At 46.4% G+C, this 16,092-nt stretch overlaps 1 protein-coding gene across 2 annotated transcripts in view; it reads right to left on the bottom strand.

Moving 5' to 3' along the window:
* The window catches only part of ccdc142 (coiled-coil domain containing 142), a 28,234-nt gene extending 12,742 nt beyond the window's left edge, over window positions 1-15,492 (bottom strand). Inside the window, exons 1-5 of one of the 2 annotated variants that reach the window (XM_056600007.1) lie at window positions 8,342-15,492; window positions 7,057-7,311; window positions 6,532-6,692; window positions 6,255-6,395; window positions 2,106-2,220 (exon numbers count right to left, since the gene is read on the bottom strand). In XM_056600007.1, coding sequence (XP_056455982.1) covers window positions 2,106-2,220; window positions 6,255-6,395; window positions 6,532-6,692; window positions 7,057-7,311; window positions 8,342-8,390 — 721 coding nt within the window. In that variant the 5' untranslated portion in view covers window positions 8,391-15,492. The remainder of the gene's footprint in view (window positions 1-2,105; window positions 2,221-6,254; window positions 6,396-6,531; window positions 6,693-7,056; window positions 7,312-8,341) is intronic. The other variant, XM_056600008.1, reaches the window with a different exon arrangement.
* Window positions 15,493-16,092: the final 600 nt, after the last annotated feature.

Below are 16,092 nucleotides of genomic sequence, written 5' to 3'. Positions count from 1 at the left end.
CGCCATCACCACCGACGCGTCTGACTACGCCGTCGGCACGGTGCACGAACAATGGGTCGATGGTGCCTGGCAGCCGCTCGCCTTTTTCAGTCGTCAGTTGACCCCCAGGGAGAGCAAATACAGCGCGTTCGACAGGGAACTCCTTGGACTCTGGCTTTTCCGGTTCCTCCTGGAAGGACGAGAGTTTTGCGGCTTTCGTGGACCACAAGCCTCTAACATTCTGCATGACGCCAGCAGCATCAGCTTGCGTACGTCTTCGAGTACACCACGGACATCCGACACATTGCTGGCAAGTCCAACGTGGTCGCAGACTGCCTCTCAAGAAGAGTCATCGGAGCCGTCCAACTGTGCCTGGATTTCGTTCGCATGAGCTTGGACCAGGCCTCCGACCATGGGGTCAGGCCTTGAGGGATTCGGACACGGGTTTGCGCCTGGAAGAAGTTGCGGTTGGCAGCTCGGACGTGAGGCTATGGTGCGACGTCTCCACAATCCAGCCTCGACTGCTGGTCCCGGTGACCTGGCGCTGGCCCGTTTTTGAGGCATTGCATGACCTAAAGCCCTCTTTGAAATTGGTTTCCCAGAGGTTTGTGTGGCAGGGGCTTAGAAAGGACGTTAGTGCTTGGGTCAGCTCATGCGTAGACTGTCAACGGTCCAAGGTGCACCGCCATATTAAGGCCCCCCTAGGAGAGTATACGGTTCCCGAGAGGAGGTTCGACCACGTCAACGTCGACCTGGTGGGTCCGCTTCCCTCCACTCACGGGTTTACCTACCTCTTCACCATGGTCGACAGGACGACCCGCTGGCCTGAAGCAGACGTCTCTCCTCGACGTCTGCTTCTGACGTGGCGCGCGCGTTCATCGGCACGTGGGTCGCACGCTTTGGGACTCTGCAGACCTCTCCTCGGACCGGGGCCCGCAGTTAACCTCGGAACTTTGGAACGCGGTGGCTGAGGGGTTGGGGGTCAAGCTGCACCGCACTACCGCCTATCATCCCCAGGCAAACGGCTTGTGCGAACGTTTCCACCGTTCCATGAAGGCAGCCCTACGGGCCAGCTTGAAGGACGGCGACTGGGTAGATAGGCTGCCATGGATAATGCTTGGCCTCAGGTGCACCCCTAAGGAGGACCTGCAGTCCTCATCGGCGGAGCTGGTCTACGGGCAGGCCCTACGAGCGCCAGGGGATTTTATTCCTGACGCCTTGGTTCCATGGTCGGTGGCCAGACAACGTTCCTCCCTCCTGGAAACCGCCAAGGTTTTCGCGCCCGTTCCCACGTCGCAACACGGCACTCCCACTTTCCGCATGCCCCCCGATCTACGCGCGGTGGACTATGTCTTCATTCGCCACGACGCCCACCGTGGTCCCCTACGCCCTCCTTACGATGGCCCGTTCAGGGTTTTCGGGGGTAGGCCTGAGACCGTTTCCTGGGATAGGCGGGGACGTCCGCCTGCGCCGCGCCCCGCGCTGGCCGTTGAGACTACCCTTTTAGCAGACGGAACGACCGTCCAGTTCATTCCGGTTTGGCTTTTCGAATGTACTGTTTATTGTGTTGTGTTCTTTAAAACTCAGTGCTGGATACTCTGCCTCCGACTCCCGTCTCTCAGCACTACAGTAGGCTATTTATTTTTCTGCTTGATCATTTCCAAAATTCGCCCATAATTTTAATAGCTATCAATTTCAATTACCATCAATCAATTTCTATCGATTTTATCTGTATTTATTTTAGCGCTGTATAGTACTAATCAACTGCAAATATTTTTATTTTTTTATTTTTCATACTGATGTTGAGACTCAAAAAATTTCCTCCATTTTCAAATTTGAAATTCCTGCCCCCTCCGCTACGTAGACAAGATGGCTGCCGTTGAGGGTGGAGAGTGTCCATCGGTCCACACTCAAGTTTTAGATTGTTTTGAATGCGCCACCGAGGTACTTCAAGTGCACTGTGTTTTGGCACACGCTCCGCTTTTGCGCAAAGTGCACTCAAAAAAGTGTAAGCATAGAAGTGCGCGATTTCAGACACAGCACAGGTCTAAGTCTATAGTTCAGTCTCCATTGTTTTATCTGTTTCAATGTTCTATAGGTTAGTCTCCGGTTTTTTATCTGTTTACCTGTTCTATAGGTCAGTCTCCAGTGTTTGGCGGAGGGCATGCTCTGCTCAAACAGCTCCCCTGATATCTGCTTGCAGCCACAGGAGAAAATCTTCAAAGCCACGGAAGAGAACGCCTGATGGATACATGGCTCATGGTTACCCCGAAGAAAAGATACCAAACATGTAGCGGCACTCCGTCACAACTCGTCCTCAGTACCTTTTGTTGGAATCAACCAACAGCAACCCGAGCGGAAAGATGCGACAATGTTCCCTCGTTTCAAAGGTTTACTTCAAACAGGTTCAAAACAAAATACAAGTCAAAATCATCGTCTAACGCACGGTCAAAAAACAGTAGCTTCCATCAACGTCGGACTCCAAACTGAATGACGTTACCGTAATACCTAAAGGAATTACGTAATACCTACACACTGATGTCATAACGTAAAATCTGAAAACATAGAAAATTACCCTTTATTATTTTTACCTAACCAAATTATGCATTTTAACAGTTTTACACATAACGAAATAACACGAAATTACTGTTAGTAACCATTTTTAATGAAATATTTATTATTATTCAATTATTTCATGCTACCACACCTCCATGAAAACACCCAATCTCGTCTTATCTGGGAAGCAGCATGGTCGGGCCTGATTAGTACTCGGATGCTAGACTGCCTTGGAATACCAGGTAATGTAAGTGGTGTCGGGTGGTGGCCAATAGGTGGCACTCTTCCCTCTGGCCTTAACATCAAACCTGATTCCCAATTGCAGTGACGGGGACACTGTGCTGTGGAAGGCGCAGTCCTTCGGAGTAATGTAAAACCGAGGTCCTGACTCACTGAGGTCATAAAAGATCCCAGGGCACTTATCCTAAAATTATAGCAACATTTTTCATATATTATGCGCTCAGAAATTTGTTACATTTTCGACTGGGATTTCCACATTATTGCTATGGGTTTGATTACAACTAGAGAAAACTTGAGTAATAATAATGGATTTAATTTATATAGAGCTTTTGTAGACGCTCAAAGACAAAGGCTTTACAGTGAAGGGGAGGACCTCACTAAACACCACCAGTGTGTAGCACCCACTTGGGTGATGCACGGCAGCCAGTCTGCGCCAGAACGCTCACCACACACCAGCTTGAGGTGTAGAGTGAGGGAATTAATGAGTCGGCCAATTATACAGGAGGATGATTAGGGGACCAGATTGAATGAGCCTTGTTGGGCAGTTATCCTCCTGGATGTCTCAAGCGAGATCCTGCCATTTCTCACCTAAATTATCAACTTCCCCCTCACTTCAGGCATTGTTCCAGCGTCTTTCAAGACTGCCAGAATAAAGCCTCTCCTCAAAAAAAGAATTCCACCGACATCCAGAACTACAGACTGGTATCTCTTCTTTCATTCCAGTCTAACACACTGGAACGTGCCGTTGCTAACCAACTGTCCTCCGATCTCTCATCTAACAACCTCCTTGACCCTCACCAGTCAGGTTTCAAGAAGGCACACTCCACTGAGACGGCTCTCCTCGCGGTGACTGAGTCCCTCCGTGCTGCCAGAGCCTCGTCCCTCTCATCGGTTCTCATTCTCCTCGACCTGTCCGCAGCATTTGACACGGTGAACCATCAGATCCTCCTTGCCACTCTTGCCGAACTTGGCATCGCTGAATCTGCTCTTTCCTGGTTCACATCCTACCTGACGAACCGCACCTATCAAGTGACATGGAATGGCTCCTTGTCCAAACCTTGCACGCTTGAAACTGGTGTCCCTCAAGGCTCTGTACTGGGGCCTCTTCTGTTCCCCCTATATACAAGATCTCCGGGCTCGGTAATTGCATCACACGGCCTTTCCTATCACTGCTATGCTGAAGACACTCAGCTATTTCTCTCTTTTCCCTCATCTGATAAAGCCCTGATTGCCCACACATGGACTTACTGGTCACCGTTAAGAACATCACTGTATCTCCCTCTCCAACTGCCAGAAACCTCTGTGTGGTATTGGACAATCAGTTATGCTGCACCGCAAACATCACTGCGGTGGCCCGATCCTGCAGATTTGCACTTTACAACATCCGCAGAATCTGGCCCTTCCTCACAAGGGAAGCAGCTCAGCTTCTAGTCCAATCACTGGTCATCTCCTGCCTCGACTACTGCAACTCACTCCTGGCTGGACTTCCTGCCCCTGCGATTAAACCTTTGTAGCACATCCAGAATGCGGCAGCGCACCTCGTGTTCAACCTACCGAAGTTCTCCCATGTGACCCCCCTCTTCCGGAACCTCCACTGGCTCCCTGTAGTAGCTCGCATCAAATTTAAGACGATGGTACTGGCATACAAGGCAGTCGATGGAACTGCGCCTGCCTACCTCCAAGCATTGCTAAAGCCACACACCCCAGCACGATCCCTCCGCTCAACTACCTCAGCTGGACGTCTGGTACCGCCATCGCTAAGAGCTAGCAAAGGCCGTTCAGCAAAGTCACAACTTTTCTCGGTTTTGGGATCATCGTTTTTGGGCCATCATTGTACACTGTATTGTATTGTATTGTATTATAGTACTTAACTGTGTAGCAACTGCAGTAGCTGCTATCATTGTTGTAACACGGGGAATTGGTTAGTCTAGCGATTGTTGTACTTGCACTTGGTTCTATGAACATCCTTTCTGTACCGACAGCGATATATTGATGCACTTCTTATGACGCTTTGGATAAAAGCGTCTGCTAAATGCCCCAAATGTAAATGAATTTACATTTCCTACTGAGAAAATACTACCTCAGGGGTAGTATTATTCAGGAAATGTTCAGGGTACAAATGTCATATGCTTTTCACACATAAGGCCCATCAGGAGAATATCAAGACTTAAACGCGTGTCTGAAAGCAGCTAGTGTGTGAGTATTTGATTACATTATAAAGTTGGTCAATTTATGGTAACGAGTAATTGTTCAATGGAAAGTGTAAATCAATTATTAAATAGCTTTTACTGTTATTCAGGGCTGAAAAGTGTATTGACATTTGAAAATGCAAGGCAACTAATATTGCTTAGTGGAAAATAATAATCATCATTGAGATTAAACATCTCTTCCAGTGTCCAAGACAGGCAGCAGTAGCCTACATTCACACATAGCATACACACAAAAAATACAATAAATAAAACAACTAACGCAGTCCGCAGGGGGGACATCAATATCGCAAGACATTTGGGGAGGCTCAAGGAGTAGAGTAATATTAAAGGGGTAGTTAGGAATTTTGGACATAGGGCCTGATTCCCAAATTAGCCTTGGTGTTCTTTATCATTGGAGACAGTTTAACATGTTTCATGTTTATAATTTATTTACCTCGGGTGTACTGTGGAGTGGGTAAGACTGTTTTATTAGCAGGCTAGTATTGCCCTTTGCCGTGCACTAGCCTAGCACGAGCGAACTCTGCAACTAGAAGGGACTGAATGAAATGTGTTAAACTGTCTCCAATGATAAAGAACACCAAGGCTAACTTGGGAAGCGGCCTATTTCCAAAATTCTGAACTACCCTTTTAAGTTTGAGCAACAAAGTATGAAGACATTTCGGGAGGCTCAAGGAGGAGAGAAATATTACATTTGTGCAACAAAGTGTAGTCTTGTGGTGGACTCTATAGACATAATTCACCATACTGTGTTATTGACATGTTTTCGTTCAGTGTTATAGGGACACTGTCTCTTTAAGATTCCGTGACTAATGTGTTGATATCCCGGTCGGTGCAATGTTTGAATTTCAGGGTTTTTATATGACAAAATGAATGAACCGCCGTTGCTTGTCGAGGTGAGAAATTGTCTCTTCCCTCCTTTTATCGCAATTTCTACAGTCTATATACAGAACGTGTTACTTGGGAGAGTTTGTCGACGGCGAAGCCGTTATGTTTAAAAACATAACATCTTACCTGGGTGAGTGTCGCTGCGGTGTGGGCATGTGCGTCTGTGTGCGTGTGCGTTGTGTCCTTACCTGCGCGTGTGCTGATGGTGGAGCCGTTATGTTTGTGGGCGTGCATGTGTGTGTGCTTCCGTGTATGTGTCGCTGCCTTTGTCTTGACGTGCAATGTGTGCTTGTGCGCGTGCTATGTTCTGGTTAATTGTATAAGATGACAGAGAGCTACACTATGTTCTGATTAATCGTGGTCCAGCCGCTCGTATTGCCTCACCTGCAGCTCAGAGACACAGCTCCGTACGGCGACAATCTGCCGTCTCAAGAGGACTCGGTGGTGACGGTAGAGATGAGGGGCTCCCTCAACCATCAGGGTCTCCATTTGTTGTAAAAGCCTTTCTAAAGTCACACGTAAAACCTGCACACACACACCAACAGTTAGTTCTTAACTCAAAAACACCAAGGATAGATTATTTTTGTTTGGGATTAATGCCTCTTGAGAGGTTGAGTTGATGAAAACAACTCCAACACATAGAAGAGCCCAACAGCGCTACCTTTAAGTCCCCCTGCGTGATGAGGAGAAACTTGTCCAGGCTCCATGAAGACAGGAACTGATGCGACTTGGACATCACCCAGAGCAGGCTGGCCTGCCCCGCCGCCACCGCCAGGTGGGCCGTGGCTCTGCAGAGAGCCCGGCTGGACGGGCCCCCCCCACCTGCGAGAGGGGATCGGCCCGTCAGGAAATACCAGACATAACCGCTGGCTCCAATAGAAACAAATCAGACCCCAAACACAACGGTCCGAATCGCCGTACAGCGATGAGAAGGGAACAGTAGGCTGGAATTGACTGCAGGTCATTGAGTACATACATGTCACTGAGAAAGGCAAAGAGGAATCACTTCTGAAAATGCAATATTCTGAGCAAACAAGTTGGCTATGCTAAGTTATTTCAGTAGAAACCAGAGGTGCACACATCTTCAGGTGGACATATTTTTGTCTAAACGTGGAACAGAAACTCATATCATGTTTAACCAGCACTGAGGGCCTGAGAAGGGGACTCTGTGAGATGGGTCCTCAACCTGTTTCTGTGGCCTCAGCCGAGAGGTGACAGCGGACAGCAGAGAGTAGAGGAGGGGAGAGCTGTAACAAGTGCTTCACTGTCGCCGTCATGCCCCCCTGCTCCTGTGATGTCATCACCATGCTTCCCCCCTGCTCCTGTGATGTCATCACCAGGCTGCCATTCTGCTCCTGTGATGTCATCAGGAGCGGCCTTTCTCCGGTGGTCCCAGGAAGACATTTATCTTTGAGAGCTGAGCCTAAAGAACCGCACAACACTGTAGGAAGGAGATTAGAGACATTAGATCACTTCATTACATTAGGAGATGGAACCATAGCAACCTTAAACATTACTTTTATTTCACGTACCACTAAATAAACTACCTTTGGTGATTGCGAACATGAAAATGGCACAAATCGATGAACCAATTATTTTCTAGATATGAACATCATTTCATAAACTCAGTAAAGTATTGGCTCCTCCAAATTTAGAGACATTGGTTGCTTTGAAAATATATCTGTGTGTGGGTGTATGGTAGACTTGAAATCCAGAACCACATCTAGAAAGCTGTAGGGTCTGGCAAAGTAACGAAAATGGCCCAACTCGAGGGGCAGCGCCAAGCATGCATTTGAAAATATCACTGCATGCAATTGGATAACACAACGACCGGAAGAATACTCGGGGTGACGTATCCAGACCAGCAGAGCTAACCAATAGATCATATTCTTGCCGTATCCGGTCGGTAAAACAGCAACGCTTTCGCCCTGCCGATATCAAATAAACCGATGTGATTGGTTAAGGTTCTGGGCCGGGGAATCGTGGAGTGAGTATACTGCTCGTTCCCAGAGTGAGCAAATTCAAATTGTGCTCTCGCGAGAACTCTGGATTTCCAGGTTACCTGTATGACTAATTTGTTGTAGAAGGTCAACACATTTAAGAAGCAGCTATTATTAATGTGATACACCGGTGAATCCATACTGATTCAGTATCAGTAAGTAAATGTTCTGATTCTTTGGACCACATTGTTTTTGGGAATCTGTTATTTACACACCAGCCTGCAGTGTTGCTTTGCAGGCTGCTGCAGCACAATGTGAACCGGACAATCACTTCTGACACACTTCTGACATAAAATAAGGGTATAAATAAGAAAGGTGTTTGTGATCACTTTAATCTTTTCCACATTTTATTTTAAATCATTTTAGGTATAATTGTTCTGTTTACCATTTTTTCTACTTAAATAAATAAAACCAGAAGGTAAGAGAAAAACAGCTTTGAAAATAAGAAAAAAAAGAAAGACATTCTCTTACCTTTGAAATATATATCGCTTGTTTCCGTGTGACAGACACATCTATTCATGCTATACTTGGGATTTCATGATTTTTTTTGATTTATTTAATGATTGAAATTTTATGATTATAATGAACTACATTCTATTTTTATTAAGCTGCCTTCTAGATAATCGTGGGACTGAAGGGATGGACATCGCTGGAACTTCAAGCGTTACGTCCAGAAGATGCGGACGTCATCCACCCCCCTCATATGAGCGGTTACCCTGATCCCAGTGAGTGTGTTTACCCTGATCTCAGTGTGTGTGTTTAACCTGATCCCAGAGTGTGTTTACCCTGTGGGGTATTCCACGAACGGAGGCTTAACAAACACAGAGTTAACGCTGAACTCTAGGTTGATTGACCCTGTGCCAACTAAACCAGAGCTGTCGGTTCCACCGCACGGGTTATGCATTAGTTCAATCAACACGGGGTTGGTTAACACGGGGGGTTATGCGCGTCCACGCCAAACCTATAAAGACGTGATGTATGGATCATGGAAACCCTGATTGAAATGGCGAAACGGGCCGCTTAATCCAATGAAATGGAACTCCAGGTTCTCCTGGAGAGCTATGACGCGGAGAAGGACATTATCACAAGAAAAGGGTAAAGCATCTGCAACCCGGAGAACCAAAGCCTGGCAGCGGATCGCTGACTGCGTAAATGCGTTAGTTACATGTCAAAAGCATGATCCTTAATATTTGAGCCACAAATCTATAAATATCCCAGTTAAGCATTCTTAACGTTCCTACCACTAAAAAAAAATATGTAGGCCTACTCCGATGGCTCCCAAGCGGTCAGCGGATCAAGTAAAAATGAAGCATAAAAACATACAAACTGGTAAGCTTTTCCCACCATCGTATTGGTATACATTTAAATAAGCCCTTTTTTTAAGCCAATCGTGAAAAGGCCGACAGTCGGCAGACTGGATCTGGCCCTCAAAATGTCTTGACCCCGGTGAGGAGTTTTTATTATACATAAATTCAGGGCGCCCTGGCATGGAGGGGGTACCTGGAGGTACCTCCTCAGAGAGTCTTTGTTTACCTTCGAAGTAACACATGCAAACCGTGTGCGTGCCACAGCGCATATGTTCCAAATGTTTTTTTTAGTAACTAGGTAGAAAACCTAAAACTGACAATTCATCAACTTCACAGATCAAGATGGATTAGTGCTTGTAATGAAGCCGCCGGCTACGATCGAATATTCTCCAGTGGATATAAGTCTGTTAGGACTATTTGATACTTTCTGTTGTAAGCGCCTCTCGGCATAGTACTCAGCCTCAATGACTTCCGCCCCATAGCACTCACCCCAGTCATCACCAAGTGCTTTGAGAAACTGGTTTTGAGACACATCAAAGCCTGTCTCCCCCCCACCCTGGACACACACCAGTTTGCATACCGGACTAACAGATCCACCGACGACGCAATAGCCATCGTTCTATAAAATAATGTAAAAAAAAAAATAAATAAATAAATTATAAAAAAGAATATTATATATTTTTATAAAAAACAAGCAAAGGAGCAGGCAAAAGGCTGGGATATGGTGGGGATTGGTCACGTTGACGGGAATGTTTAGTGAAATGTGGGAGGGTGGAGGGGGTTAAAAAAAAGTCTCAATCACTCTTCGACGTGCATGAAAACCAGCCGCGTAGTTATGAGGGAGGCCGTCCTCACACCGATCTTCCTCGTCGTCATCGTCCTCAATGTCCTCCGGTTCAACCAAAGCTACCCCAGCCTTAGCTGCAATGTTGTGCAACATAGCTGTCACACATATCACAGCGCATAACTTGGCCGGCGAAAAACTGGAGCCCTCCGCTGGACTTGTGAAGGCATCTAAAGCGCAACTTCCACCTCCCGATCGTGCGCTCAGGATTAGGACTGCTATATATGTCGGCCTAGGCTTAATCAATTGTGTTTTAATATCTTTAGCATTCATATTATTGCAATCTATTCTTTTCGTAGGCTACTCTGCGGTTGGCCTTGATGGGGAGATATTTTAACCCTTTTTAACCCCATTTTCCTCCGACATTCCTGCGTCTCCCCCTGCGTCATAGCCCGTTTCAGCACGATGTCAGTGGACAGGTAGGCTACAATTCTAAGATCGTCTTGAGTGCAGCGAATGCGCGTTCACGTTAAGAGGAGTTTTGGGAAACGCTCCAAAGAAATTATCGATGGTTCGAAAGCTCCCTCTTTCGAACCATCTTACGAGCGAAGATGCATCGATATCGGGAAACGGGGCCCAGAAACGTTATTCTGAAATCCCCAAAACCGGTTAATAACGGGTTTTTTCGTTCTCTATATAGCCTATAAAATTTCACAAAAGCATAGCCTATTTCATGAAAAAATAAAAATGTTTCCGGTTGCCGCGTTCACTTCGCCGCCAGCTAAGCTCAGTTGTCACAAATTCCCACCACCACCCTGGCGAGAGGCGATTTGGAAGCAACAGATGCACTGAGCTCTATCTTCGACAAAGGTAACGCGAGTTAAATTAACCGGGTCCACTGTATCGCCTTTGCATTGTTTCTTGTTGGTGGGCGTGCCCTTAACATGCGTCTGTGTCCAAGTTTCATTGACATGATCAGACAGCCCGCCCGCTCCCCGATGACAGCCCTCACTGCTGTCTACACACAGCTATTTGATAAAGGCCAGATTATAAAACACTTATTTCAAAAATCGAGTCTTACTGCCATTTTTCAGGCTTCGAATACTCGTTGGTTTTTCCGAGCGAATATTCGAATACTCATTCCAGAAAAACACACCATCAGAAACATTAATAATCCCTATATACTCCCTGGAACCGATTTTTTACAGTATCTGCATATTTTGTTGAAGATTTAATAGCTTTTAAACGTTAATTAGTAGGCCTAAGTAAGTTGGAGTTACTTAGTTTTTCCCCGTGGAAGCCAACAGCTGTTGTTCCGTACCAAATCAGCTGTCCTCTGCAATCTCAGCTCTTGCGGGAGCTTTTCAATTCATTCTGGAACGTGCATCTTTTCAGCGAATTTGTACAATAAATCCATAACAAATACCGAATATTGATTGTCTTACGTGTCCATATTATATCCATTATATTGACCGGGTATTCGCAAGACGCTCACGCTCTGCAGCAAGCCAGTCACAGTTGATTGGCGCGGCGCTGTACAGGGAACGTAAACAAACAACTAAGCTAAGGTTAGCATTTCACTAAGCATTTATTTTCCTCCCGAGATCCCGCTAATGTTGTTATAAAGTAAAGGGAAACAAGATATCTATTCTTCCTCCACCTCTCTCGCTTCTCTGCTTGGTGTCGCTTATAGTTTGCCTCCCTCGCTCTGGTAACGTCAAATACGTGAAACAACGAAGCTCCGAATACTGATTTAAGCTTTGAATAAAAATGTTCCCAACGAGTATTTGAATATTCGAATACCGTATTTTCCGGACTATAAGTCGCGGTTTTTTTGTAGTTTGGCTTGCCCTGCGACTTATATGCCAAAATTGTGCGTACATAATCTTCGGCCGCAAGATGGCACCGTCATTCATTAGGCCTACAACTGAACGCTGCAAGCCTACTGCACCACCGAATAAATTATATTCTCGTCGTCATCGTCCTCAATGTCCTCCGGTTCAACCAAAGCTACCCCAGCCTTAGCTGCAATGATGTGCAACATAATCACACATATCACAGCGCATGACTTGGCCGGCGAAAACTGGAGCCCTCCGCTGGACTTGTGAAGGCATCTAAAGCGCAACTTCCACCTCCCGATCGTGCGCTCAGGTTTAGGACCGCGGCGCATACGTTTCCGGTGGAATCCCGGTGTCACTGAATTCGGTATACTCTCAGAACTACGAGTGGGACCGACACACCTATATTGCTATTGCAATTTTATTCAGTCTCTCCAGACTAAACGTTCTTGTTTAAATGTTTAAAAATAAATGCGACTTATACACCGATGCGACGTATATATGTTTTTTTCCTCGTCATGGAGCATTTTTTGACTGATGCGACTAATACTCGGGAGCGACGTATAGTCCGGAAAATACGGTAATTCGGGCCAGCCCTAATAACAACGCGGGACAACGTCTCAATTTGCGGGACGTGTACAAAGTAATGGAAATGCGGGACTGTCCCGCACAAAGCGACACATCTGGTCACCCTTTTATCGACCACAAAAATAGACTAGGCACAATGGCCCTCATTTATCAAACGAACATAGAAATGAGCGCAAATCTGAACGCATGAGCCGGCGCTGGCCGTTTCGGCACCCTAGGCGACTCAAAATCAACTTGCGCCCTGGACAGGTCTTCCGAGCGGGGGTGTGTGCTACGGTGACGGTTTCGGGCCACCCTGGCGATTGCTCCCGCGCCCCCTCCCTTCTCCGTTCGCGTCGTACATTTTAATGGACTAATTAAGGGCGCCACCAGAGGGCGCCCCCAACGCATTTGTCGCCCTAGGCGGTCGCCTAGCTCGCCTATGCCGAGCGCCGGCCCTTAGGACCCACGTGAGATTCACGAAACTTTCGTATCACACCAATCGCAGCGTAAGGATCTTGGTGTTGATAAATATGGCGGCTGACATCGATCGTAATTAACCTAACACGCCCACATAAAAGCACGTCTTCAGAAGTCTCGCCCCTAACTTTTACGACATGGAGAAACGTCCAACGGTAAAAAAAATAGAGGAATTTTTCCGAGACCGAAATGGAGACGCTCGTGTCACTGGTGGATGCGAACCGTCTGGTTTTGTTTGGTAGCCTAAAAGCTGGCATTAAAGGCAAGCAAAATAATGCTACATGGAAGGAAATAAATGTTGCAGTGAATAGTGTTTCCAATGTTCATCGGGCTACGGAAGAGGTTTGTTAATTAAATTAATTAAATAATAAATTAAATGTAAAATTTCTGTTATCCAGCTTAAAACATTTCACATATATGCTATTGTTTGCATTGCGTTAAAGTTATTTTATTCCGAATAAGGTGAAGAAAAAATGGTCCGACATGAAGCTCGGCACCAAAAAACGTGTTGCGGCTGTGAAGCGGGCCAGTTGAAATAGTGGCCAGGGATCTCTGGGCATCGGGTCATCTGGCTGCCGGTCGGCAAATGGCACCCCATTTGCCAGCGCAATATTATGCAGAACCCCACATGCTAAAATAATATTGCAGGTCTTTTCTGGGCTGTAGAGCAACGTTCCCCCCGCTGACCCGATGGACATCCACCTGCCCTTGAGTAGGCCTATACATCGCTCCACTGTTGCCCTTGTGCGCGTGAGCGCTGTTGAAGTTGTGCTCCTGATCCGTGTTCGGATGAGCCAGAGGAGTTATTAGGTACTCGTTCAGGGCATAGCCTTTGTCACCTAGATGAATCACATCAAACTTTTAGTGCGATGTCTTAAACGTTTTTCAAGAGAACTGCAGCGTAACTCACCGAGGAGATGACTCTGACCATGTAGTGCACCCTGATGTAGATGATGCCCAACGTTGCTATTTTGGAAAATAAAAGAATCGTGCGTGCCCCCAGGCCATCGGGCTACCATGTTCAGGATTGACATTCTGGCAACGCAAATAATCTGAACATTAACTGAATGGTAGCTTTTGCGGTTGATGTACGCATAATCATTAATAGATGGTGGCTTCATACGCACATGGGTACAATCAACCGCACCAATCACATTTGGAAACCTAGCAATAGCATAAAAGTCCTGTTTGATTCCAGTTTGCTGATCGTTATTATATGGGAATTTAATATAACGTTCGGAGAGGGACATTATAGCTGCCAAAACAGCTGGCATGGTTCGGCTAATACTTTGCTGGGAAATACCAGACCTGTCTCTGATCTCCCGCTGAAAGCTCCCGGTGGCCAAAAACCCCAAGGTAGAGCACAGGTATTGCGTTTGATCGCCTATTCTCGCCTTAACTGTGGCTCCAAAGCATTGCATAGCTCCATCAGGAGATGCCTTGGGAGACGAAAACGACTCAAGAGCCATTCATCGCTCTCCATAAAAAAATCGCCGCGGCCTCGAAAAACTCTCTCTCGTCTTCGCGTTGAGGTCCTCTAATAACAGAGCCAGATCTGCCATCGCTGAGACTCGACCACCTATTTGGCAAAGCTCCTGTTAATATAGACAGCTGAATAAACATTTCACCTGTCACATTCTAATTATTTTCATAGCAATACTGTTTTTAATTAGGCCTGACTTGATTGTAATTGTTTGAACGGCTGGGCTAATTCCAATTTATTTAGTAATTAATACAGATGTGCAACATGGGCTACTTGTGCTGCACTATTCATCAGGGAAATACCCGTATGTTGCGCCAAAAAAACTTGCGTACACGAGCTCAGACCTGACGTGAGATTTCATCGCAGCCTGCGCTCACGATCAAATTGATAAATGCCAAGCTCAACGTTGAAATGAGCGTACGTCCATTTTACGCACGTTTTCTGTCGTACGCTTGTTTGATAAATGAGGGCCATTAACACTGCCGGAACGTTAAGAACGAACGTTATTTTACGTTCCGAACCGGTTCAGGAACGATATGTTGGCGGCGGAACGCAAGAACGAAAACGTTAAATATACCGGTTCCATTCGGAAAATTTCGTTTTCAAGCCCTGCTTACCCGGTTATGTGATAAAACCGGCTTTGTGGAGTACCCCACTTATCCCAGTGTGTGTGTTTACCCGGATCCCAGTGTGTTTGTGTGTTTACCCTGATCCCTGTGTGTGTGTGTTTACCCTGATCCCAGTGTGTGTGTGTTCACCCTGATCCCAGTGTGTGTGTGTTTAACCTGATCCCAGTGTGTGTGTGTTTAACCTGATCCCAGTGTGTGTGTGTTTAACCTGATCCCAGTGTGTGTGTGTTTAACCTGATCCCAGTGTGTGTGTTTAACCTGATCCCAGTGCGTGTGTGATTACCCTGATCCCAGTGTGTGTGTTTACCCTGATTCCAGTGTGTGTGTGTTTACCCTGATCCCAGTGTGTGTGTGTTTACCCTGATCCCAGTGTGTGTGTGTTTACCCTTATCCCAGTGTGTGTGTGTTTACCCTTATCCCAGTGTGTGTGTGTGTGTGTTTACCTTGATCCCAGTGTGTGTGTTTACCCTGAACCCAGTGTGTGTGTGTGCGTGTGTGTTTACCCTGATCCCAGTGTGTGTGTGTGCATGTGTGTTTACCCTGATCCCAGTGTGTGTGTGTGTGTGTGTGTGTGTGTGTGTGTGTGTGTGTGTGTGTTTACCTTGATCCAAGTGTGTGTGTGTGTGTGTGTGTGTGTTTACCTTGATCCCAGTGTGTGTGTGTGTGTGTGTGTGTGTGTGTGTTTACCTTGATCCCAGTGTGTGTGTGTGTGTGTGTGTGTGTGTGTGTGTGTGTGTGTGTGTGTGTTTAACCTGATCCCAGTGTGTGTGTGTGTGTGTTTACCTTGATCCCAGTGTGTGTGTGTTTAACCTGATCCCAGTGTGTATGTGTGTGTTTACCTTGATCCCAGTGTGTGTGTTTACCCTGATCCCAGTGTGTGTGTGTATGTTTAACTTGATCCCAGTGTGTGTGTGTTTACCTTGATCCCAGTGTGTGTGTGTGTGTGTTTAACCTGATCCCAGTGTGTGTGTGTGTTTACCTTGATCCCAGTGTGTGTGTTTACCCTGAACCCAGTGTGCGTGTGTTTAACCTGATCCCAGTGTGTGTGTGTTTGTTTACCTTGATCGCAGTGTGCGTTTACCCTGATCCCAGTGTGTGTGTGTGTGTGTGTTTACCCTGATCCCAGTGTGTGTT

This window comes from Gadus chalcogrammus, chromosome 10 (assembly GCF_026213295.1).
Source record: "Gadus chalcogrammus isolate NIFS_2021 chromosome 10, NIFS_Gcha_1.0, whole genome shotgun sequence".
Classification (NCBI taxonomy): domain Eukaryota; kingdom Metazoa; phylum Chordata; class Actinopteri; order Gadiformes; family Gadidae; genus Gadus; species Gadus chalcogrammus.
This window is presented reverse-complemented; position numbering and strand designations above follow the sequence as displayed.